This window comes from Caretta caretta, chromosome 2 (assembly GCF_965140235.1).
Source record: "Caretta caretta isolate rCarCar2 chromosome 2, rCarCar1.hap1, whole genome shotgun sequence".
Taxonomy (NCBI): Eukaryota; Metazoa; Chordata; order Testudines; family Cheloniidae; genus Caretta; species Caretta caretta.
Genome location: NC_134207.1, coordinates 9,640,998 through 9,668,576, shown reverse-complemented (window position 1 = coordinate 9,668,576; position 27,579 = coordinate 9,640,998). Strand labels below are relative to the sequence as shown.

The following is a 27,579-nucleotide window of genomic DNA, read 5'->3' as shown; positions in this document are numbered from 1 at the left end:
AATAGTGGGACCAGCACTGCTCCTGGTTCACAGGAAATGCTTACTGTGTCACCACTAGTCTGAGGGCTGTATGAGGTCACAAGTTGCATGGAAGAAAGACTAAGTCACATGCAGCAGTTTCTATTCAAAGTCTCTTTCTGATAAAGTTCTATGGGGGAAAAATAGCTCCTTGTAAGTATAAAACAAAAGATCTGACATGGGAATAGGAATTTAGCTTCTATTTTCACCTGTCAAATTATCACCTAGAGATTTGCTTGTATTCTTGGTATAACCAAAAATCAGAACCAAAGAGAAATAAACACCAGACAAGTATATGTGCACATAACATAAAAAGCCATTGTGTTTTGCAAATACTATGCATTCTGCACTACTGTCCCTTAATTAAAATACTGAATTTTGCTCAATATTGGCAATAATCCTTTACCTAGTTAAGTTTTCCAGACCAGTTGTTACAGACCTTGTATTTTGTTACTGTAACAACAAACAGTACTAAGACAAGATCAATAAATATTTGTCAATCTCAACACAAAAATAATTTTCAAAAGCCTGAAAATAAGTGTAAAAAACCCTCAATGTCTGCACATATTCTCATTAGAAGAGAATTTTATAGAGCAGTGTCAGCTTTGTTAATTTCTTCCTCTTTCAGAGGGTTTGTATAAAGAATGGGGCTTCTGAGAGAAGAATGCAATTTTAAATAAAGGTTTTTATATTCCTTCCCTTTGAATTAGGCAAATATTTTTAATGTTAAGCTGTAACTCATTCATTATTTCCCCAAAGACAATGGGAACACGGAGGTTGCCAGAAGATTGCATGCTCACCCTGGTGAGCATTATTTTCACTATGAATCTTTATCAGAAACATTAAACGGACTATGCCCCTCTACTCTTCATACGAAACCTCCTTGTAACATTCCTGCAAATCAGATGGTTCAATCTCAGAAGGTTTAGGGTTCAAAATAGACTCTGAACTACCTAGCAGGTTCCCTTTACCTGGAGTAGTCATCTCCCGTGATCTGCTACTCCTGATATGCTCAGGGGAGGGATGCAGGCCAGATCCCACCTCTCCTGGAAACTTCAGAAGTTGTCTTCCCCATTATTCACCCCAGATTCCTATCCTCCCCATAAATGATTCTTTCCATTCCTCTCTAATTCTCCTATTGATTCTGTTCTCTTAATCCCCCACCCCCAATGACAGTCCCATTTATCTGATTCATTCTGTGTTACTCTACTGGCATGTCCCATAACTGATTCTCCCTTCTCGCCATGAAGGAAGCCGCTCCATGTCTGAAAATCACTTGGGTCTGTGAACTTGACATCACTAGTAGCGGCAAGAGGACTGGCTTGGAGCCAGGCAGAGGGCATAGCATTCTTCAATCAGCCTACCATCCGTTCGACTCTGAGATCACTACTGAGGTGAGGCTGACTGGTCTGGTAGCTCCCTGGATTCTCCTTTTTTTTAAAAAATGGGAACTAGATTTGCCTTTTTCCAATCGCCCTGGACCTTCCCCAAGCACCATGAGTTTTCAAAGATAATGGCCTATGCTCTGCAGTCACATCAGCCAACTCCTCAGCACCCTCTGATGCATTAGATCTGGACCCATGGACTTGTCCATGTCCGGCCCCCCACCCCCCCTCAAAAAACACAAATCAGCAAAGGCTCTGAAATCTGTAGCTCTGACAGTAATAATCAGTTTGCATCCTGGTGCCTAATGAGCTGAAACAAAATAGAAATTAAATTTAATTCAACCCCCTAGCTTGTTAAACCGGCAGTTATTGACAAGTTCCTTTTGACCTTTCAGCAAGAGCAGCATGAGGATCTAAAGAAGAATGTTAACTCCAGATAAAAACACTTTAAACAAGAATCCCTGAAAGCTGACAGACCTCCCAACATCTGAGGGGTGTTGGTTGTATGCTCCATGACCTACAAGTTACACCTAACCAGCCCCTCAAGATTAAGTTCATAACCTAGGTCTAATTGTTCCTAGAAGGCACAGGAGACTGCCGGTTACTGGCAGTTCAGAAAAGCTACAGATACACAAGGACTTAAAGGTCACACACAGCAGTACAACGAGTATGCAGTGCACATTGGTTTATAGCTGCACATATGTTTATGTGAATGCAGCAGTCAGAAAATTAATTTTCTGCACTGTAATCTCTCTCACACACACACACACAGGATGGAATTAAAATGCATAACCTGTGCATGATGCCCCACTTATACTCCACATGCGCCATATGCAAGACTGGAGTATTTAGCACCATTCTGTCTCACTGCAAGATTAGACAATTACCGTGATGTGTGTCGCCTGCAGATATGCAGCATCCCAGTTTACCCAAAGCTCAATTGTGAGTTTTTTGGTCACAATTTCACATTTAGAAACAGGAGCGTTCCAGTTAAGGATATAATTTAATAAGCTAGAGGAACACAAGAAAATCTTATTTATAATTTAAAAGCTTGCAATACTGACCAATAATATAAACTCTTATTTACCGCATTGATTAACATATTATTGTCCCTGAATAGGATTATACACTTTCTCATTGGAGAAACTTTTAAAGCCAAGTCATCTCTGCAATATAGCTACCTTTTTGCATCAAGGACTTTAAACTGTATACAACTAGAAATACTAAATTTACTTGAGAGGTCAAATTAGATCATCAGTGAAGAAGGGAAGCCAATGATTGTTCATCAGGTTAGAAGGTTTAGGAAACTAGTGCAGACCATTGAGGACGCTGCTTGCAGCTTTTAGGTTTGCCAAAGCCTCTCAATTGGATTCCGAATGGTCTTCCTTTAATAGGTGACCAGATGTCCTGTTTTTAAAGGGACAGTCCCATTTTTGTTTTTTTTTCTTATATAGGCACCTATTACCCCAAACCCCCTGTCCCATTTTCCCCCCACAGTTGCTATCTGGTCACCCTATCCTTTAAGGATATGAGTAGGCAATTCCTGGGATCTTCAGTTACATGAAGTGTTCATTTTTCAGTTAGGTATAACAAGATTCTCTCTCACATTTACAGAGTGTTTTCCTTTCCAAAGGATCCCCAAATTTGTAAACTGCACACATAATGGAATAACTTTAACACGAACGCAGCCACTGTTTGAATGGATGGCAACAACTCAACATAGAAAGAAGTGGGGGTAGAGTGAAGGGGATATTTTTGCCAAGGACTTCAGGGGAAAACTAATCCTACGAAGACATCTCACTGCAGGGCAATTATGAGCTTCTCTCCCCCTCCCAAGATCTCATCTGACAGACCCATGCACAGAGACAGGACAAATCTGACTGTTCCGGGAGGGTTAGGACAAACAAGATTCCCATCTCAACATGACATACAAATACTTAGTGCCTGCCAAGCAAGCTACTAGCCTGCACTTAGTCTTGGATACGCTGACCAAACAATACACATTAGCCAAGGCTGAAGAGGCAGAGCAAGCAGATGGAGGGCAGGTCTACACTTAAAAACCTGCAGTAGCACAGCTGCACTGCTTTATTGAAGAGGCTGCTACGCAGACGGGAGAGCTTCTCCCGGCAGCATAGTCAGGTGGTAGCTGTGTTGATGGGAGACACTTTCCTGTCGACATAGGGCTACCTACACCAGGGGGTTAGGTCAGTATAATTACGTCACTCAGGGGTGTGAAAAATCCACACACCCCGAGTGACATAGTTACACTAGTATTTTGTAGCATAGACTCGGCCTGTGTGGAGCCTAAGGCAAGAGTTTAGTAAAGGCACAGGTAGGCATGTTATTTATTCCTTTTGTTACTTGATATTTACAAGGAAACAAAGACCAGTTTTTATTTTCAGTCTCGGGTTGTTTGCATTGGTGAGACTAGGCATCTAGGATACAGAAATGCCAGATCACAGCAGCAGCCAGTCTTTGAAGGAGTGACATACAAATAATGCACCCACACTTTTTTTGGAATTGGAAATTGCCATAAATATAAAGGGAAGGGTAACCACCTTTCTGAATACAGTGCTATAAAATCCCTCCTGGCCAGAGGCAAAATCCTTTCACCTGTAAAGGGTTAAGAAGCTAAGGTAACCCTGCTGGCACCTGACCCAAAATGGCCAACGAGGGGACAAGATTCTTTCAAATCTGGGGGGCGGGAACACAAAGGGTTTGGGCTGTCTGCACAATGCTTTTGCCGGGAACAGATCAGGAATGCAAGCCTTACAACTCCTATAAAGTGAGTAAGTAATCTAGCTAGAAAATGTGTTAGATTTTCTTTTGTTTAATGGCTTGTAAAATAAGCTGTGCTGGAGGGAATGTATATTCCTGTTTGTTTCAGAGGAACAGCCGTGTTAGTCTGTATTCGCAAAAAGAAAAGGAGTACTTGTGGCACCTTAGAGACTAACCAATTTATTTGAGCATGAGCTTTCGTGAGCTACAGCTCACTTCATCAGATGTTTACCGTGGAAACTGCAGCAGACTTTATATACACACAGAGAATATGAAACAATACCTCCTCCCACCCCACTGTCCTGCTGGTAATAGCTTATCTAAAATGATCAACAGGTGGGCCATTTCCAGCACAAATCCAGGTTTTCTCACCCTCCACCCCCCCACCCTGTTTGTGTGTCTTTTTCTAACTTATGGTTTTGCCTAGCGGGATTCTCTATGTTTTGAATCTGATTACCCTGTAAGGTGTTTACCATCCTGATTTTACAGAGGCGATTCTTTTACCTTTTCTTTAAATTCTTTTAAGAACCTGATTGATTTTTCATTGTTCTTAAGAACAAAGGGTTTGGGTCTGTGTTCACCTGTACCAACTGGTGAGGGTTATTATCAAGCCTTCCCCATTAAAGGGGGTATAGGGCTTGGGGGATATTTTGGGGAAAGACGTCTCCAAGTGGTCTCTTTCCCTGTTCTTTGTTTAAAACGATTGGTGGTGACAGCATACTGATCAAAGACAAGGCAAAGTTTGTACCTTGGGGAAGTTTTTTAACCTAAGCTGGTAAGAATAAGCTTAGGGGGTCTTTCATGCAGGTCCCCACCTCTGTACCCTAGAGTTCAGAGTGGGGAAGGAACCTTGACAGAAATCATATTTAGAATCCTGGTTGAATAATTGTAAAATGCCACTTTTTTACTGAATGTAATGTTGTAGCCATGTTGGTCCCAGGATATTAGAGAGAGACAAGGTGCGTGAGGTAATCTCTCTGGTTCTGTATAAACTCAAAAGCTTCTCTCTCTCATATATACAAACAGCAGTTGGTCCAATAAAAGATATTACCTCACCCAACTTTTCTCTGACCTTTTTACCTAGTATCGTTTTCCTCTGTGTATTTAGAGTACTATTTATTTTAGAGCCAACATAGCTAAGAGGGAGAGAGATGGGGTTTTTTCTTCTTAGGTAGCACCAGAATTGTTTACTAAATTCAAATTGGTCACACTTGTGCAATCTCACTGAAGGCCATGGCACTACAAAGGTATTATTAAAGCCATTATGAGTTTCACAGGCATAGCTAAGGGCTTAATTTAGCATTTTTGTTATTGGTGAAGACACATGAGAAGGAAGAACCCAGCTGGAGACTCGTCCCAGAACAAATCTGAAAGGCTGGCAGCCAGAAAACATTTTCATCTGCAAGATGAGCAAGTTTGATATGGAATCAGAAATTCATGGGGAACTTGAGTGTCACAGTTCAGGGTTAGCTGCACCTTTGACCTGGTTTCCAGTTTCACCAAATAAACCCTTTCAGATGTCAGGTCCCTCATCTGCTCCTGTCTTGGAGTGATGAAGTGAGCTGTAGCTCACGAAAGCTCATGCTCAAATAAATGTGTTAGTCTCTAAGGTGCCACAAGTACTCCTTTTCTTTTTGCGAATACAGACTAACACGGATGCTACTCTGAAACGTGTCTTGGAGTGGGATCCCACAATTCTCCTACTCAAATCAAGTAGCCCCTGAGATTATGTAGCAGCTGTGTTGCTCAGCAGGCCCAACTGAAAAAAATCTCTTTTGGGAACTGTGACCAGTAGGTGAACAGAATGAACCAAACCAGCCTTTTAAAACCAAGTACACTACACTTTCTATAGGAGGAACAAAGCAGAACAAAAGAAAAAAGTATTTTTTTTAAAAAAAGAGTCTACACACGTCTTTACCTAAAGTTTAGATAAGTCTAGCTTCTCCTAGGCACCCCCACTTCTGAGAACTGGGGTTCAGTCTGCTCTCCAAGCAGTCCCTGTCTCTTCCCCCTTGTACTTCAAGGGCATCATTTTTAATCCATTCCAGAGACCTTAGACTAGAATCACCCCATCTTTTTTCCTAGCTTGAGGCAAAGAATGACCTTAGAAGGATTAAAGGCGGAGCTGATTCTGCGTGGATTCAAACCCTATCAAACAGCCATTGCTACTGTAATATACATTTATGAGGATTTTATTGTGAATTGTCATCATGCTGCAGCAACAACCTCCTGTCTTTTCTAAAGGCTTTAGGACTGACGTTTGGGTTGTTTATAATAGGGATAAACACACTGCCATTGGCCCAATTATTTTCTGTCCCAGTTGTGCTATCGGGATGCTCTACTGACAAACAAAAAACTCATTCCTAAATTTATTTAATTTAAATTTTTTTTGGCTGATTTAGACATTCCAGATGCATCAATCCTTTTAGCTCACTATTCAATGTGGATTTTTTTTTTTAAAAAAAGAGGAAATTCTAAAATAATGTATACTAAGCTCCTAAAAAAAGAAGTACCTCTTTCTATGCCATTGCCTTTATTGCAGTTAACACCCCATATAGCCACATCAAGAGATGCACAAATCCTATTATTGCCTGTCCTATTATCTTAGACAAATGAACTGTGAGTTTTAGTTTGGATGCACGGTTTAATACTTAGACAATCGCTCCAGGAAAGTAGTACGGTACATTGGTTGTTAATTGAAATGTCATATGAATGGATGGCTATATACACTAATGGTGGTAAAAGCGCCATCATGTGTCGCATTTAAATTCAACAGATAAATAGCTTTTGTTTTGTCTGTCTTTTGCAAACAGTTCTCCCTCTCTAAAGCTACCAAGCATATTCAGCAACAGTCCCTTAGCTGCCTTCCTGCCCTTGGGAGGTAGAATCCATGTTAAAGCAAAGGAAGGAGGCTAATTAAAGAGGCAGAGTTCAAACTAAAAAAATTAATGTCTTGTAAGGCGGAAAGTTGTATGGAAACTTGTATGGAAAGTTTGAAGGAGGATGTGACAGGCTATTAGAGAGCAACACTAAGCTAGCTGTGGCTCACGAAAGCTCATGCTCAAATAAATTGGTTAGTCTCTAAGGTGCCACAAGTACTCCTTTTCTTTTTGCGAATACAGACTAACACGGCTGTTCCTCTGAAACCATTCCAAGAATAGTCTTTCCGGAGAAGTTTAAATGGTTTAATAGTTTTTATAATAAATCACTACTTAATACAATCTAGAATATTAAAAGGAACTTCAACTACATATATTTTGAACCGAACGTTCTTTTAAAAAAAACAACAAAACACACCAAAAACAAAACACACAACCAAAAAAACAAACAAACAAAAAAAACACCCACATTTCAGTAGTAGTACAATTTACTGGAAAAAAAGTCAATTTTCCCATTAACCTGTTTTTGGTGGTCAGTGGAGAAAGTTAAGCAATATTTTGTGTTAGTTAACGTGTATATTTCTTCACTAAGAGAACATCCATCTTGAAAGTAATCTTTTTGGCCACATTCTGTCAATAATTAAGATCTACAATTTGGCAAAAGGCATAAATGTGGCAAAATGCCCAATTCTGCAACCCTTAAAGGAGTAATCCTTATATGCATGAGTCCCATCTTAGTCACTAAACCTACTCACCTAAGTAAGGAAATCAAGAGGGTAGCTAGTTTCCTAAACTTAGAAATGCATTAAAAAGTACTGCAGTTTTAAAAGTGTATTAAAACTCAGGACAGTCCCAGCCGAACTGGGGCTGTTAGCAGGTATGTTTATTGTACGCTATATGTCATTGAACAAATTTTTTTTGCATTGATGTTTTAAACTGAACAGTAGCAGGGCACATAATCTGAAATTAGAGAGATTGACAGTAATGTTACCATCTGTTCCTAATTTTTGAAAGTCAGTATAAATCAAGCAAGCTATGCATACACTTCATACTGGGAAGGCCTCAACACTAAGCCATCTATTCTCTGCTTTGTGGCAACAGAATTGCAGAAAACTTTGTTCAAACTGTTTTTTACTAAGTGTGCTTATTCTGATAAGCAAAAAAGGAAAGAACAGCCAACACTTGGGAGAATAAACTGACTCTGCAACTGAACTTTAGTGACCAAAGAAATCTTAAATGTTCAGCTACTGGATGGAGTAAAAGAAAAATAAGTACTGCAGTAATCAAGACAACTAAATGGTCTACCGGACCTAGTACAGTTCTGTTATGTACCGAAGTTCAATGCAAAACAAAAGGAAATATGTATTTGAGACTCAGATTGAGGCACTTTAAATGTAGTATTCTTAAATTTTGTCTAATCTGCAGAGTGCAATAGAATTGTAATTATATTTTAGTCACACCATGAGACCTATGTAAGACACAGCAGGTAGGCTTGTCATTACTATTGATTGCCCAAAAATGTCTGGCTATGCATGACTGCTATGCATGACTTTCCAAATGAGGAACTGCTATGCATAACTTTCCAAATGAGGAAACAAAACAGCGAACTCCACAATCTATCCAGTGCAGCTAACTTTTGCCCATCATAAACTCTCTGATATCTGAATAGCAAAGGCATTTTGTACTGTTCATCTTAAAGCCTAGAGCAGTGTTATAAATAGAACTAGAACTCTAACGTAACAAAAAATGGGGGAAACTTTTCTGCACCTCCAATTAGTTAAGTGGAAGTACAATTTTCTATTGTATTACATTTTACTGGCTCAGAAAAGGCTCAAACTGAAAAACACAGGAGCCAGTTAAGGGACACAGAAGAGAGAGGGTAAAAGGATATGCAGGTGAAAGTAACCTTGACAATTCTTCTCTAAATGAGCTTTTAAACATTAAAACAAATGAATAGTGCGGATCTGGTGTTTTGAAACCAGCCATGTTGCTGGTTTCAGAAACTGGATCACTGGGTTGCAGTCCCCAACCATATCAATCATCTGCAAGAAGATAGCCCTCAGGGAGCCTGAGACCTGTTCATTAAAGTGACCCCAAACCAGTTTCTTCAAAACAAACATTGTTTAGGATTCCAAAAGGTACATATGAAGCAGAAGAAAGGATTAACGCAATAGAAGTTTATATGCAGCTGGTCGCACCTAAACTTTACCCTTTCCTTGGAAGTTTTGGTAAGCTCCGCTTAGCCCAGCTTTCTCCATCTCTGGGCTGCAACAGAGACCACCCTCCTGCAGTTCTCTGTCCCACATGTCCAACCAGCTGCTGCCCTCTCACCCCATCCCTGCAGGCAGGGGTTAAAGATTTAGTGTTTTTTTGATATTTGGCTCTCGCCTTGGAAAAATAAGCCTGTTAAACTGAGTGGAGACAGGCAGGTAGGCATGTTCCAGTTAATAGCTCACTCATTGTTCTCTTAAAGACCCGTGGTATTGCTCCTGGAGATATCTTCTCTTTGTCAGTGTTTCCTTTCCCGTTTGCTTCTCCCTACCAGCCTCCTTTGTTTTAACTCCAAGCAGTGGAGCAGAATATTTCATGCAAACAAAAAAAAACAATCCCCCCAAACATATCCTGGTATTTTTTCCACCTTCTAGTAACAAAGCATTACACAAAAGCTCACATGAGACACAGAGCAAATAGGTGCAACTCCAGAGTTCATCTGCAGCTTTCACGTGATAGGTGTGCACACTACTGTGGCATTGCACTGTGACATGGGCAGCTCTCTGTCTGGGTGGGCCAGGACCCAGGATTGCGCCAAACATTTCCCTTTTCTTAGCTTCTGAAGCAAGGGAGGCCTAACAGGTGAGACTAGAAGTTAATAGTCTTCCTCTGGATAGAGTCTGGGGTCTCCATCTCTCTGTGCTGGACGCTGCTTGTGGCTGGTAATTGCACGAGCCAGTGACTGGCTTCTCTCCCTGCCCAGTGTTTTCAATGCCCCCCACCGCCTGAGAGCTAGGCATTTTTGATTGGCTCAGCCATGTGACAGAGGCAAAACGGAGTTTTCTCCTCTACCCCGCAGAGATTAACCCAGAAGCTGTTCCTCTTTCTCCTGCTCCAAGCTCATACCCAGTAGCCAAACATCTCCCACAAACACACCATATCTGTCCAAGACCAATGCATATTTGGGCATGGGCATTACGGTTACCAACCTTGCAGGATTGTCCTGGAGTCTCCAGGAATTAAAGATGTCATGTAGTGAAACCTCCAGGAATATGTCCAACCAAACCTGGCAACCCTAAATTGGGCAGGCTGTCCAGGCCTGCAGTGAGTCTCCCTAGCATGTCTATGTCTACTTCTGAAAACTACACCTCTCTCTAACCCAGCCCCCACTGCTGGTCTAGGTTTCAAACACAGACTAGGCAAGCATTTTCCATTTCTCAGCCTCTACCTCTGTGCTGCTGGTTATGGGAGCTACAGTTCTGAAGTTCCCAAAATGGCTGAGGTGCTACATATGAGATTGGGTGGGGGATAAAAAGAAAAAAAAAAAAAAGACTCTAGTAAGGAATTCTAAAGTCTGAACATATGGTTTCATACTACCACTGACAGAAGAACAGAAATCACCACCAAACAAAATGAAACTTGCTTGAAAGTCTTCCTCTTCATCCATAAAAGAGATGAAGAAACAGTGGTTGGGCAATAATTTTTCTTAAGTCAGCATAACTGCTAACTAATTGCATTTGGCATAGACTCATAGATATTAAAGGTCAGAAGGGACCATTAGGATCATCTAGTCTGACCTTCTGCACAACGTAGGCCACAGAATCTCACCCACCCACTCCTGCAATAAACCTCTCACCTATGTTTGAGTTATTGAAGTCCTCAAAGTTTAAAGACTTCAAGGTGCAGAGAATCTTCCAGCAAGTGACCCGTGCCCCATGCTTCAGAGGAAAGCGAAAAACCCCCAAGGCATAGAAGTGTGCCTGGAATAGACACGCTTTAGCTGTTCGCTCTTAAGATCTTGTGTACAAGTAAAAGGTCATGTCATATACATGTCCTAGATCTTTCCAGGCTTCTTGTATAGCCCATGAGATTTAGCTCTCCAACTAGATTCTTCAACTCTCATTAGAGAGCAAGAGTGCATTCTCATGTGCAACCATACTGAAAAAATTAGAACAAGGGAAATAATTCATCTGTTTCCTGATTGAGATTTTCAAATCCATCTAGGAGATTCAGATAAGTTTCATTAATCACAGTGGAAAATATGCCTATACCCCTGCACTGCTTCAAATTCAGCCTCCATTTTAAAAATATTTTAAAAGATTAATTCGAGGCTCATACAGGCTTCAAGAACATGACGCCAGCTCAAGTCCTCATACTACCTTGAGCTGAACATCTGGCTACTTATCGCTGGTGTCTCTGAAGCCCAGGCTCAAAGTTGTTTATGAAAAAGCAGCATTTTATGCCGCCTGTGCAGCTATTTTCCTGTAAGTGATGTGGTTATCCCACAGCTGTCAACCTAAAGGCTTCCAAAGGGAGTGGCACTAGCATTTTGCTTAGTATGAGGTAAAGTATGTGCTCTATTTCTTACAGGCACCTGTAGGATCAGAAATCCCATAGAATTATATTTTGTGACAAAGCTCTGTCCTTGTCTCCATGGGTCCCATGTTTCCTGGTGGATTTCGCTAGCCTCAGAGACTCCCTGTGACCCTGCATGTAGCCCTTCTCTCTCTATAGAGGCAAGGGTCACAGCTTACTGAGCCATTTTCATCATAAGCCAGCAAGGCAGGTGAGGAGAAGCAACCCTCCCTCACACAGTCTCTGTTGTCTCCCAGTCTCAGTGATTAATTGGGAAGAGAGGGGGGAGCCCGGGCCTGCCCTCTACTCTGGGCTGCAGCCCAGGGACCCTAATAGTAGCAGCTATGGTAGCTGACTTTTTTGGAAATAGGACATGTACAATTCCCTGGGCCACTCCCCCACAACAGCCCCTACTCAATATCTCCTTCACCATTATCTCAGGGCCTCCTTCCTTACACCGGATATGGATTTGTATTACTTAGTTCCTCCAACAACATGGTTTCCTCCTACAGCTCCTGACACGCGCACCTCACTAACTAACTGGGAGGCTTTTAACTAGTTCCAGCCAGCCCTTGATTGGCTTCAGGTGTTCCAATCAACCTAGCTATCTCCACTGTTTTCTAGAAAGATCTTAATTGGCCCCATGTGTCTTGATTAACCTAAAGCAACTGCCATTTGGTTACCATGGTACCAGGGATTTGTTTAAACATACCTGTTCCTCACTACTTTACTATAGCCATGTGGCCTTGCCCTGTCACAATTTGCATACCACTTCAGGATCCTTGGATGAAAAGGTGCTTTCAGAGAGTTAATCTGATGCTTATAATGTTACATAGACCCCTCTCTAAGAAAATAAGACAAATCACAGATCATGTCCCAGGTACTGATTTTATGTCACAGTAAGTTATTTAATAATAAAAATTAGATTCACAGTACGAACACAACTAATTTGATCCTTGGCAGTATGCACAGCAACATCTATTAATTTTGAGACACCCCTCAGGGGCATAAATTACCAGTCGTCTATTTTTAAAAAAAAGAAAAGTGATGGGTGGGGATGTTTCAAGATGTTTTTAATATTTGCCTCAGGTGCACTGTTCACAGCATTATACGTTCACCACCTGAGACATGTATTAATGGAATAAAACATCATATTCTTTAGGGTCTTGGGCTATAGATAAAGTTAATGGCTATATGCCTAAAATCTATTTTAGAGGTTTTATTCAGTTAGTAGTAGTCTTTCCATTCTGGACTCCCTGCCCCACATAGTGGAAGAAATAGAGAAGGAAACTGAAGAGCTTAAATTTTTTTCCTTGAGTTTCAAATACAAATATTTTTTTCCCCTAGCTCCCAAATCTCTATTTTGCATGAAGAATTTTTACTCAGGACAATAATCAGAGCCTAATTCACCAGCTGTATTTGAAAAAAAAGGTAAGGAGCCCAGGTTACCATGAGCAACTTATAGACTGGGGAGGTGGGAAGCAGGCCATAGCCATAACTTGAAAACATCTTTCTGAAGTTTGTACACTTACTATCCAAAGCACACTAAAGGCAATAGAGAGATGCCCATTGATTTCAGTGGGCTTTGGCTTAGGCCTAAGAACTTCAAATGGCTCTTGGTTTTCCCTTCATCCTTCCTTACCACTTTGTCATTATCATTTTGATTGTTTCAAAATTAGATGTGGGACAGGGATGGTCTTTTCATGCACGACGACTGCACGACTTCTCCAACCACAAGCTTGTAATATTGCCCAACGCATCATTTTCATTTGAACAGTTTTGCCTGCACCTGGGCTATAAGATCTTTTGAGCAGGGATCACAGATCCTTAGGTTTGTGAAGTACCCAGCATGCTATTAGCACGTCTCATTGTGCCTAAGTTGACAAAGGCAGACCAGAGGACAAAAAGGCTATTCTACATGTAAATCAGTGAAAAGTGAAGTGCTTTCTTGATTCTACAGTATATGAGAAAATTTTCAGACAAAAATAACCCATTGTATTCTGCTTGAGTTCGTTCCACCTCTTTATTAGAGCCTATTAATTAGAATCAAAGTATTTGTTTCCTGAAATACTATTGCTTAGCATCACTGACTAAACATTATATTCAGAGGTAAGCCTGAAACAAAACGTGAATATTTAATGTGCAAATGGCGAAAGTTTACAATAAGTGGCCATTTATTCCCACATTACAATGTGATATCAGACATCCACTTGAATATGAAATGATACATAAAAAAGTTAGAGGTACTGTTGTACTAAAGCATGAATTTCAAAACATGAAATATATCAAAGACCCATTGGGCAGCATCACCTGAAATGGGTACCCCTTATTCATCACCTTAGAGAAGGAGGGATTAGAGTTTGTCTCTCTTTTAGGGAAACTTTCTTACATTTCTAAGTCACACAAAGGGTAGATGGGATAGTGTTAAAAATGTTCACTTGAACCTTAAGTAAGAGTTCACTTATTTCCCTTTTCTAAAAGAAAGAGTAATACATTTAATAATTTATGCTGCTTTAGAAAGAGGGAGAGTGGAACATTTCTGTTGCTGACAATCGGTTCTGTGCTTATTAACTATTCATAGAATACTCAATGGCATGGGGAAAAGCCTTTGAAATACAATAAAAGCTTAGTGAGTCACTTACCATATTAACTATAAAAACTGTTACAGTGACTATTATAAACTTCAAATTTTATAGACACTGCTGAAACACTATCACTCAATTGCAATGTTATAAACTTCACATTAAAAATATGATACATTAACAGTTACAAGATAGATTTCTTACACTGGAAGGCCTTAAGAATCTTCCTGATTTCATGGGCATACAAATTTTACCTTTTAAGAAAATGGTGAATAGATTTACATGAATTAACAAACCCAGCAAGCATTTGTCTGTTGGCCACATTATGCATACATTTTCCTATTTTCTAAGGATGTGAAAAGTGTTGGTAACAAAGGCCATGCACAAACAGTCTAACAAATTATCATTTTCTCTGGTATTATGAACCAAATCACTTTCTAGTTAAAAAAAAAAAAAATCAAACTTAGTAAGTTTAGCAAAGCAGCATCAAAACTGCTCACCCGGTTTTGTTCTTTTCAAATAATTTCAGTGGTGTGGTAGACAGATCCACTGTAGGAACTGTTTTGACTGAAGGAAAATTTATACCATATAGGGTTAAATTTTAGAAGAGCGTTAATAATGAAACGACATCATTTGTCTGGACGGAGCATTTTGTCTGGACCAACTCATAGTTAGTATAGTTTGAAAATACTTGTGTACACACACACAAAATTCATGGAAATCCACCAACTGTGCATTTATTGCGATTTCTGCAGTCTTTTGAAGTGTGCTAAATTCAATGCTAGTTTAGTTAGTGCGGTCTAATATTCTCATATATGCAATGCTGCCACGTGCTACTTTGGGATAGCAGTTGAAGGACTACCAAACTGCCTCGGGGGGCCTCTGTGGCCAAACTATCCGTTGACCTTTGTGCCCACCACTACTTGGAGTCAAGCTGGTCGTCTCCCCACTGTAAAATCTGGCACAGTGCCAGGATCAGCCCATTTGCTCCTGGATTCCAATATAATGGCATTACAGTGATATTACTCCAAAAGCCTTTACAACTTGCCTTGAGCAGCTATTTGGCACCACGTTAAGACCCAAGATCTCCTTGCCATATGGACAGAAGCATCAGTGCAGCAAGCTCTTGGGGCCAGCCACCATGATAAAGGGGTGTTTGTGGACATCACTATTCAGATTCCCATGATGGGGGTCACAACTGGAATACTGCCCAGTAATGGATAAAGAAAAAACTGCTTAGGAGAACTTGCATTAAAGCCAGGGAACAATCCAGCTGTGGAAATGTAACCTGTAAATTTTCTGAGGCACTGACAGGTTTAAGCATTTATACCACCACCACCCCTAAGCAAGTTGGGGACCCTGGGCACTCTACACAAGGACAAGCAGCAAAAACCATCACAGGAGGAACATGGAGAGCAGTGAAACGCTTTTCCCAGAAAGCCAGAATTGCTTCAGAAACCAACTGGGTAGGAAGCCCGCCCAACTGCTGGCCAGACACTCAGGAGGCAGATCCTAGGCATGTAAGTATCTATCTTTACAGTTTATTATTTTACCATACTACCATTCTAACTTCTGCTCCGGATGCTCCAGGGCTGCAACCAGTTCTGGTGGATGTGAACTAGGACCCTTTGTCTCTAGCCCCTGCCTCCCTCAGCCCACACAGCATGATGCAGCCACAACCTATACTCCACCTCCCCTTGCGCAACATTTGAATAATTCAATCATTTAGTTTTGCAAAATTCAACAATTTAAGACCGTCATTATGAGAAAAAAAAGGTTGGTTAGTATTCTCAGTTGACACGAGGCGGACAAGGTACTAAGACTACAGCTCCCTGCTGAGGTGTGTATGCCCTGATGTACACATTCACACAGGAAAAGTTTACCTTGGGATAAAGGTTGGGGAGGGGGGGGGACCATCTTGGTGAATAACTTCACAGAGCATTCCGTCCACCCTTTGCCTTTTTGAATAAGGCTATTCTCTACCTCCTAGTCCCCCACCTCACTGTAATGTCATCAAGAGTCAGGAAAGCCTAAAGCAGGGGTCTCAAACTCAATTTACCTTCGGGCCAGTGCCAGACCTCAAATCCTCCCCGCGGGCCAATAAGGTCACTGAAGATGGTGCTCAGAAAAGAAAACGTTTATATTGTATTTTTTATTTTGAATTTCTTAGAAATAATAAAAAGGTCATACAACTTGATACAATTCTTCGCCTGCCGGAGAGTTTTCAGTGTTTGCCAGACACCTGGCAATGCTTCAATTCTGTTAGTTTGTAGATGTTTGGCCTCAGTGACTGAGCAGTTGAAACCTTCAGGATTGCAGCAAGGTGGGCATCAGATAGTGGTGTTCGGTATTTTGACTTGTTTATATTCATTGTGGAAAAAAGTGATACTGCCTCCATGGCTGACTCTGCCTGGCAACTAGTGATGATACCTCTGTCCCTCTGCCCCAGCCAATGGGAGCTGGGGGGGGGGGTGCAGGGGCGGCACCTGCAGCAGATATTGCTGGCAGCATAGGTCTCTCCTCTGCGGGCCTCAGCGGGGAGGTTCTCAGGCCGCAGATGGCCTGCGGCCAGGACTTGGAGACCCCTGGCCTAAAGGAAATGGGAATTGCTATCCAGTTCACCTCCAGAAACTCCTGCTAATCCCTCTAACATCACAGAAGTGCCTCCAAGACACAGCATAGACTGCAGTGTTGAAGGGGGAACAATGCTATCCCTCTCCTCTCCCCTGCCCCCGCTCCTCCCCCCCCAGCCTCCCAGGCATAACTGCAAACCCAAATGGAATAGACTGAACATCCAAAAATCCCCATCTAGCCCTCCTCATGCACCCCACTTACCAACTGATGTTCCCCTCAAGAATGGGAAGAATCTCAGAGAGGGGTAAATACATATTTAAAAAAAAAGATTGACAAAAATCCACAAGTGATTCCTACTTCCCCAACCACAGCACTTGCAGCTGCCTGACCCTCAAGGACAGGGCCTTTATCAATGGCTGGCTAACCTGAGAGGGGAGAAATGAAAAACTGGAGATGAAGTGTTAGAACTCACTGCAAATGCTCCAAAAAATTGAAAAATAAGGGAGAGCTAGTTGTTTGAGATCAGAGAGGAAAGCTATCAAGAATGCGAGCGAGAGATGAAGTGGCCAGAGACCGCACTGTCATGGCAAGAGACACTGTAGTGAGAGACAGGGACATGCAGAGGCAACGCATTGAGGCAATACAGAAGCAGAATGCTTTGCTACAGCATTTGCTGCTAGAGGATGTACATACAATTCAGTGTCCTCAACCAGGACATAGCCATGTTCTCCTGCCACTGGACACAGGGTACTAGGAACACTGGCATATGTTACCTGCTATGCCCCTACAGCAGTGCTTCCAAATACTATTCCCTTCTGGGCCAAGGTCAGGGCAGGGAGAACAATTGTACCTGGGAGCCCAGCTCTTTCAAGTCATCATCCGAGAGTGCTAAAGGAGTTGGCGGATGTGATTGCAGAGCCATTGGCCATTATCTTTGAAAACTCATGGTGATCGGGGGAGGTCCCGGATGTCTGGAAAAAGGCTAACGTAGTGCCCATCTTTAAAAATGGGAAGGAGGATCTGGGGAACTACAGGCCAGTCAGCCTCACCTCAGTCCCTGGAAAAATCATGGAGCAGGTCCTCAAGGAATCAATTCTGAAGCACTTAGAGGAGAGGAAAGTGATCAGGAACAGTCAGCATGGATTCACCAAGGGCAAGTCATGCCTGACTAATCTAATTGCCTTCTATGACGAGATAACTGGTTTTGTGGATGAGGGGAAAGCAGTGGATGTGTTATTCCTTGACTTTAGCAAAGCTTTTGACACGGTCTCCCACAGTATTCTTGCCAGCAAGTTAAAGAAATATGGGCTGGATGGACTATAAGGTGGATAGAAAGCTGGCTAGTTCGTCGGGCTCAACGGGTAGTGATCAATAGCTCCATGTCTAGTTGGCAGCCGGTATCAAGTGGAGTGCCCCAAGGGTTGGTCCTGGGGTCGGTTTTGTTCAATATCTTCATTAATGATCTGGAGGATGGCGTGGACTGCACCCTCAGCAAGTTTGCAGATGACACTAAACTGAGAAGAGAGGCAGATACGCTGGAGGGTAGGGATAGGATACAGAGGGCCCTAGACAAATTAGAGGATTGGGCCAAAAGAAATCTGATGAGGTTCAATAAGGACAAGTGCAAAGTCCTGCACTTAGGATGGAAGACTCCCATGCACTGCTACAGACTAGGGACCGAATGGCTAGGCAGCAGTTCTGCAGAAAAGGACCTAGGGGTTACAGGGGACGAGAAGCTGGATAGGAGTCAACAGTGTGCCCTTGTTGCCAAGAAGGCTAACAGCATTTTGGGCTGTATAAGTAGGGGCATTGCTAGCAGATCGAGGGACTTGATTGTTCCCCTCTGTTCGATATTGGTGAGGCCTCATCTGGAGTACTGTGTCCAGTTTTGGGCCCCACACTACAAGAAGGATATGGAAAAATTGGAAAGCGTCCAGGGGAGGGCAACAAAAATGATTAGGGACTGTAAAACATGACTTATGAGGAGAGGCTGAGGGAACTGGGATGGTTTAGTCTGCAGAAGAGAAGAATGAGGGGGGATTTGATAGCTCCTTTCAACTATCTGAAAGGGGGTTCCAAAGAGGATGGATCTAGACTGTTCTGTCATCTGCTACCACTGAGAACAAGGAGTAATGGTCTCAAGTTGTAGTGGGGGAGGTTTGGGTTGGATATTAGGAAAAACTTTTTCACTAGGAGGGTGGTGAAGCACTGGAATGCGTTACCTAGGGAGGTGGTGGAATCTCCTATATTTGAGGTTTTAAAGGTCAGGCTTGACAAAACCCTGGCTGGGATGATTAGTTGGGGATTGGTCCTGCTTTGAGCAGGGGGTTGGACTAGATGACCTCCTGAGGTCCCTTCCAACCCTGATATTCTAGGATTATCTAACATCCCCGATAACTTTGAGCCCTGACATTACCCACAGGAAGACAGAAGAAGAGGCAGCAGAGGAAACAGATGTACAGCTGTACATTTTCAGGCCTGAAATTCAATGTAACAGCAATACATATCCCTGACAGTACTAACCTGGCTCTTGCCATTTTCTAGTGGGTGCCTGGCTGGCTGCTCAAACTGCTGAGCAAGTCTCTGTACCTCAGCTTCCCACCCACTGGCAAGGCTCTCTCTCCCCCTTGCTCTCATATTATTGTGCAAAATACAACATGCAGGTATAATCTCAGGCTTTTTTCCCCCTGCAGCTTCCAACCTAGCCCATTAACAGTGCCATCTTCCTTTCAGATAGCCAAACGCACACTCCGCTGTCATTCTACAACTAGTGATGTGACAGTTAAATAATTCCTTCCTTCCATCCAAGCAGTCTGTGAATGAAGCAGAGGATAAGCCAGGTCTCCTGGGATAATCTGAGCAATCTCCACACTGTTAAAGCCCATAGCGATCCTGGGGGCAAACGGTCCTTTATCCCTTAACGTAAATAGGCCTGAGTTCCAAAAGATCCTAGCATCATGGCCTTTCCAGACCATCCTCCATTTGTGTATGTTAATCTACCATGGGTAATCAACCAAATCATATAGCACCATGGAGAAATACCCCTTTGTTTAGAAGCCGACCTCGTGCAGGGGGCAGACTGTAGGCACATGGGTTCCATCAGTTGCCCCAGTGCAGTTTGGAATCCCATGTGTGCAAGCCATCAACAATCTCCTGAGCATTACCAAGCTTTATAACCGACTGCAGCAGTACCTTATGGATGTCAAGTGCCTGCATGACAATAGCCCCAGCAGTTGATCTCCCTTCTACTGAATTAGTTGGCTATGGACTGGTATCATTTAGAGGTGGCTAGCGGTGAGTGGGGCACTGTGCTGGTATGCTGCTATTGCAGCTCTGGAGCTACTTCAGCACAGATATCCAAAAAAGGTTGTTTTCACCACCCTGAAATTCTCTCACCACTTACTTGGTCATCCCAGGTGAATAGAACAATACTTTCCCATCAACAGATGCTGGCTTCCCAAGCCCTGAAACGGCACCGCATGAAGCTGTTCCAGGAACAGCTTTGTTGTCGTCATTTTCTTCCTCATCCCCCTTCCCGTCACTGCTGGAGGAGCTGCTACGGCTACGCCATCTGCTCGGTGGTGCAGCAGGCAAAGTCCAAACTAAAGCTACTCAGCTTAAAGAGGTCAAATAAAGCCCAAGCAGCCTCTGTATATTTGTGGTTCCAAGCATAGCAATGCAGCCAACAATTAAAAAAACGTTACTAGCCTGCCCAGAAAAAGAGGAAGCATGGGATGGAGAGAATGGAATCACAGATTTTTTTTTTTGGTTTGGCCTCAAGTCCCAGAATTCCACAGGTTTCTGCTATGCATCTGACAATGTTTGAAGAAAAAAACCCAGAGTATACAATGCTCAGCAGTGACGCAAAGGATTGTGGAATACCTTCCCAGATAGTCATGCGCTTAGTATGCTGCATGTACATGATACAAATTGAAAGAGGGCAGAGCTGTCCTGTGTGCATGCTATTGGTATGGCTTCTGTATAGTGCAGCAAATAGCAAGTGTCAACTGAAGACAAGCTACACCCTACTCCTCCCCTGCCCATTTAGACAAGGCCATGGTTCTCCTTCAGCAACGATTGTTTACTTTTGATATAACAGTCACTCAGTTTCAGCATGTGCACATACCTTAATAGTTCAGTTGTATCTTTTAATCATAAAATGCTGAAATATATAAAGTTAATAACACATGAAAAAACACACAGTGTTACTGACTCACATCTTCTATTACTGTACAACCATTCAGCACTGTCAAGTTACCATATAGATTACCTGTTGGGGCAAGCCTAGGGGAAAAAAAATGGTTTGAAGTTGTGAGGAAGGGGGAATTAAACATCTAATAAATTCATGCAGGACTGGAAAAACAACAACAACTAATGTGCCAATATTTAAAGAGGGTATATTGTACGATCCACAAAATTATAGCCTCATTAACCACTGATTCCACAAACCAATCTTCAGGTTTCCAAATCACATAGGAAGGTCAAAGTAGGACTTGATCAAATGTGGCAGTGTCAGGTAATGAAGCAATACTGTTTTAAGCTGTATTTTAAAGCATATCGATATTACATACAAATAATTCACAGGCACCACTAAGCCTGCTCAAATTCTGTCCTCTTCCCATTCACCACTTGCTACAGCAAGGGATACTGAAGTGTTTATTAATCTAAAACACTTAATACCTGGCCTTCATCTTTGGTTAGAAAGTCTGGAGACTCATGTCTTTTAATGAGACCAGCAATTATTTGTGAAACTGGCACAAACACTTCCTTAATATGCAAGAAGCAGAACCGTCTACACTCATTTTAATCCTCATTTTATTTCTATTACACAATGCACTGTGGACTGCAGCAAGGATGGCCAAAGTTGCTCTGTCCATTAATGGACTTCTTGTTGGCCCTCTTGGCTGGTAACAGGAAATCCTACCGACCTCCTGAACCAACAACACTGACCTAATTAAGGGACCGAGTTGTTGGCAGCTAAATTGCAATCTAGTTTTAAAACATGCTAATAGTTTAAATCAGCAACTTTATTTGAGCAAACAAAAACTGTTAGATGTTTAGTTAACATTAGCCATGGCATATTACTTCAGAGCTACACAACTTAATGACAGGTTTCAGAGTAGCAGCCGTGTTAGTCTGTATTTGCAAAAAGAAAAGGAGTACTTGTGGCACCTTAGAAGCTAACAAATTTATTTGAGCATAAGCTTTCGTGAGCTACAGCTCACTTCATCGGATGCATTCACAACTTAATGTTGACCATGGATCCATTCTATCTTCATTTTGAGATTTTTCAGACACAAGCATAAAAAGTTGAAATATAGTTTAACATTCGGAATGATATACAATGTAAGTGAGAGGTTGAACTTGGTATAAGTACTCTCTCCTTTTCCTCATGTGCCAGTTGCCTATTGCATAATATGAGCAAGTTCTTGGCACAATATTGCTTTGTATCTTTAAACATAAAAAAAAAGAAAGATACCAAGCAAGAGCTTCACTGAATTACAGGTAAGATAAAAGGTTCACTAGAAGCTCAATATAGAACATACAATATTATATAGCTCAATAGTTACTGTCAAAGCCAATCCACACAATAGTCTCAGCATTTTCTTGGGCAAAGTAACCTGATTAAATTTCCCAGTTCTTGTGTCAAGACTACTGAAAACAAGTTTGTACCTAAAGTCCACTGGACTCAATATTTGTCCAATACGTTAAAATGGATATCTGGATATAATCTGACACGATTTGTTCTTAGTGTATTTTTAAAAACTTTACACATTTGAAAATACATAGGTTTTATATATTTGTACTGACAACTTACAATATTAGCAAAAAATACTTGGTACTTTTCCCTCAAATCTCCTATAAGATTAACCCTAAGTTAACCCTAAGAAATAACAAGAAAAACAATTATACAAATGGTATATGCAAGTTCAAAGTGTTTAACATTTTGTTAAAGGTTACAATTAGTCAGTAGCAGAGCCAAGAATGGAACTCAGATGTTCCAATTTACAGCCGATTGCTCTAGCTGTAACAAAACCACTTCTTCCTATGGCATTAACCAAAAAACATTAAGAACAAGCAATGACTTTGTTTAAAACAGTAGATTAGACATGAAAAGAATGTACTTACCAATTTGCAACAATACCGGGGTTACCAATGCTGTCTCCATGGCATAACAGAATTCCCTGCCAAACATCACTGCGCCATGCATCACCCACAGGCGTATTGGTATCCGGTTTATGGATCCTTCGCTAATAGTCTCCTCCTTACTCTCATTCTCTTTGTTTGCTGGTTTCTGAAGATCTGTCACAGGTAGCTCTTGAACTTGCATAGATTCTGAGTCAGCATTCTGGGGAGCCATTTTCATTACCATAAAAATATATATTTATTATAACTCTATAAATAATACTATCATATCTAAGATGTCTTCTCTTTCCACTTCTGTTGTGTTCCTGATGCAAGTAATGCTTATATTCCTCTTGTACAGATAGGTACTTCACAACTTCTCAGGTAGGTATGAAACAAAGAACAGGAAGCTACTTAGTAGGAATTTCAACATATGGCTTGCTAGTTTACTGTGAATTAGAGTTAAAAATCCATAATTGCCATTCAGTTAATACCAGTTTCATAATTATTATTGACAAAGTGCTGAAGTTGTTATTCTTGCTACGCAGAGGTGGAAAGGCGACACAAAAAGGTGCTCCACTGTTAATCCCCATCGAGTGGCTGATTAATCTGCAACAAAAGTGAAGTGCAGACCATTAGATATCTAAGCAATAGGTGTCAAGATGCCACCACCCTTTGGAATGTATACACTAAACAAACGTTTTCTTCACTATCAGCACCCCCGTCCAATATAGGGCCTTTTATCCCAAAGCACTTTAAAAACAGCTAACAAGCTTCACATCACACATCATTAAAATGCAGCTGCTGTTTAACGGCACTGAAACATTACTCTACAGTTTCGGGCATGAGTTGAAGGTTATTTAAATTTGCTTAGATTACTTGCAGGAGAAAAATCTAAGTGTAATTACTATATTTAGGCTTTGGCCAGAATACTAGGTATAAGACTCAGTACACTAACTTCTCACTTAACGTCCTCCCACTTAACGTTGCTTCAAAGTTAAGTCGCTGCTCAATTAGAGAACATGCTTGTTTAAAGTTGTGCAATGCTCCCTAGGAGTGGGGAAGCGCCGTGTCTCCGCTCCTCCCCCGCCTCCCAGAAAGTCCTAAGCGCTGCCAAACAGCTGTTTGGTGGCGCTTAGGACTTTCCGGAGGGTGTGTGTGTGGGGGGGAGGAGCGGGGATGAGGCATGCTCAGGAGAGGAGGTGGAATGTGGGTGAGGGTGGGAAGAGGTGGGCCTGGAGTGGAGTGGAGACGGGAAGAGGCGGGCCTGGAGCATCTCCCGGCAAAGTTGGCACCTGTTCTTCTCCGGGTAAGCTGCCACTGCTGCTGCAAAGGTGCTTTCTAGTGTCCTTGCCTGCAGCGGGCTGTGCCTGTATGGGGTAAACTAGGGGCACTTCCCAACCACAGTACCATACAGTACTGCACAGTATATAATGACTTTTGTCTGCTCCAAAAAAATTTCCTTGGAACCTAACACTCCACATTTACATTAAATCTTATGGGAAAACTGGATTCGTTTTACAGTTTCACTAAAGTTGCATTTTTCAGGAACATAACTACAACTTTAAGTGAGGAGTTACTGTAATTCACAAGTTCTTTTGTCAAGTCAGCTTTAGGTTCCATTTAAGAGATGTCACAGCATACTCCAACATCACTCTCCAGGACACAGGTTCAATGCTGACAGGTGGGACCAGCACGTACTGACTCACCAAATACCACTTCCTGAAACACCTACAATGGCCCTCCCAGATCTCAATGGAAGAAAGTACTATGCTTTAAATATTTGAGATCCACAATTGTCATTTACACTAAGCACACAGTAATATCCATTATCCCACAGTTTCCTCCCCAAATCTCCATAATACTTCAAATACATGATCTATTGTACAGGTTAGTAGACGTTGACTTCCATGGTTTACTTAACAAATCTGAATACCCAAGAGTTTAAAAAAAAAAAAAAAAAAAAAGAAAAGTTTTTCGGTTAGGAAAAACTTGATAGTCTTTCCTGTAACAAATTTAAGCAGAAATGTAAAAAAAGTCACTCAGCTGGAAGAAACTTTTGAAGTTCAATATTTCAATATTGAACTTTGAATTTGTCATGTCCCTAATGCTTACCTCTTCCCCCCATAACACCAAGACATTCAATCACAGCTCTGTCCTGGCACCATAGACCACGCTGCGCCCCAGAAGCTGCCAGCAGGTCCGGCTTCTAGGTGCGGGGGCTTCCTATGTGGCTCCATGCGCTGCCCTCAGCCCGAGTACTGGCTCTGCACTCCCACTGGCCAGGAACTGTGGCCAATGGGAGCTGGGGGGCACGCGTGCCTGCAAGTGAGAGCAGCACAGCACTGCCTGCCACACCTCTGCCTAGGACCTGAACCTGCTGGATGCTGCTGGGGCACAGCGTGGTCCACAGTGCCAGAACAGGCAGGAAGCCTGTCTTAGCCCCCCGGCTGTGCCGCTGACTGGGAGCTGCCGCAAGCCAGCCTGTGCCCTTGCCCCCGCCCAGAGCCCCCTCCTGCACCCCAAACCCCTCAGCCCCAGCCCAGAGCCCCCTCCCACACCCCTGCCCTTGGGGCTCCAAGATGCTCCCCCTCACTGGGTTTCAAAGCCCAGGCTCCAGTCCAAGACCAGATGTCAACACTGCTCTTTTTAGCCCAAGCCCCATGAGTGCAAATCAATTGCTCTGGGTTCAGTCTCTGCACCATGGGTTTTTCTTTGCAGCAGAGACACACCTTTATAATATTCATGGAATTCTCTCTGAAGTAGAAGATATTTGGAAGGCATCTGAAGGAAGCCCGAGTGGTACTTAGTTTATCAGATTAGAATGTTTTTCCATGCATAGGGGCAGGATCAACATGCAAGTGGAAGAAGGATGAGGGTGGGGGCTGGTATCATTGGCAGAGTGAAAGGGATAAGGAGATGATGAGATCAGAGAGTTAGGCCAGGATCCATTTGAGCAAGACCCTGAAGGTGAGACTAAGATGATTAAACTTGATATGGATGGCAAGGGGGAGTCAGATTCAAAGAGTGGAGTGACAGGCTGTGATTGACAAGGGATCCTGGTTTTCTGTGATAATCCTGCTCCCCCCTCCAAAATTATCCAATAAACCCCCCCATAAAAATCCATGTTTTTCTGTGATTAAAATGAAATGCTGAACTTGAGTTTCCCTCGCACATGTGCTCTCTATATATCATCACTGGAACACAATGTTTTATTGAGATTGTTACAATTTTTAAGCAAGCTCAAAGCCTACCAGTGCCATCAATCATAGTAAAATAAAATTAATGGAATTGCAATTTGTATTTCTTACATATACCAAATACTTCTATATATTGGGCTCAGGCTGTCAGCACTGGGTCAGTTAATATGGAGAGCTGGATGAAAAACACAGTATAATGCAGTTTATTTTTTCACAAAACATAAAAACTAAATGGTTTTCTGTTAAAATGTAAATTCCATGTTTTTCCACAGCAAATAGATTTCTAGGATCTCTGTTGAACAAAGAAGAAAATGTTAACAGCTGCATTTTTCTTGTCTCTTTCCAGTATAATCTGTGTATCAGAGAAAGCAGTAACGATAATCAAGACAAGCGACCACGGCATGGTCAGGTTTTATCCACTGAGACAAGACAGGATGACTAAAAACCCAACACCACCTGCTTGATGGTTAAGGATTACAATGGGTTTCCCTCACTGCTGCAATTCAATTCCAAATGCAAATCTAGCACAAAAATACTATCTTGGAAGGGACTATCACATCTTCATAGTGAGGTCTTTTGCAAGACTTAAGTATAAACACAACTAGTTTATTTTAGAATAATCCTGCTTCCTCCTCTCCCCAAAAGTTATCTTTGCAGTGACATGAAGATTAATACAAGAATAAAGTTTGCCAGGACAAGAGGTTAATGCTCATTTACAGAGCCATGGGGGTTCTTCCTTACAAAGATTCCAGGTTATAACAGGTCACTGGTTTAGCGATCACTGGTTTCATTTTACTGGATTTGAAGGCTGTAGGGAGAGATTAATTCCTCTGAATCACGCTCTGCTCTTCTCCCCGCCCCATGGCATGTGGAAATCAGAAAACAGGAATACCAAGTACATTAATTTCTTGCCTTTGGGGCTAGCTAGGGTTGCCAACTTTCTAATCAAAACAAAACTGAATACCCTTGCCACACACCCTGCCCTGAGGCCCCGCCCTTCACGCCCTCCCTCCCCACTCGCTCTCCCCCACCGTCACTCACTTTCGGGTTGGGGCAGTGGATTGAGGTGCAGGAGGGAGTAAGGGCTCTGGCTGGGGCCAGCAATGAGGGATTCAGGGTGTGGCAGGGGGCGAGGGCTCCGGCTGGGCGTGTGGACTGGGTGCAGGAGGGGACTCAGGGCTGGGGCCAAGGGAATTGGGGTGTGGGCTCCAGTGGGGCCAGAGAAGAGGGGTTTGGGGTGCAGGAGGGGGTTCCGACCGAGGGCAGGGGTGTGGGAGGGGGTTCAGGGTGCGTGCTCTGGCCAGGCAGCACTTACCTCAGGCAGCTCCCAGTCAGCAGCACAGCGGGGCTAAGGCAGGCTCCCAGAAGTGGATGGCACAGCCAGCTCATCGGTGTGGGGGCCAAAGGACTCTGCATGCTGCCCGTGGTGGCAGGCACCGTCCCGCAGCTCCCACTGGCCGCGGTTTCTGGA

The 27,579-nt window shown here is 42.5% G+C and overlaps 1 protein-coding gene across 3 annotated transcripts in view; it reads right to left on the bottom strand.

Annotated features, from left to right (window-relative positions):
- SLC45A4 (solute carrier family 45 member 4) overlaps positions 1–27,579 on the bottom strand; it is a 142,361-nt gene that overhangs the window by 22,507 nt on the left and 92,275 nt on the right. For all 3 annotated transcript variants that reach the window (XM_048841758.2, XM_048841757.2, XM_048841759.2), the window contains exon 2: positions 22,912–23,517. In XM_048841758.2, the coding sequence (XP_048697715.1) occupies positions 22,912–23,155 (244 nt within the window). In that variant the 5' untranslated portion in view covers positions 23,156–23,517. The remainder of the gene's footprint in view (positions 1–22,911; positions 23,518–27,579) is intronic.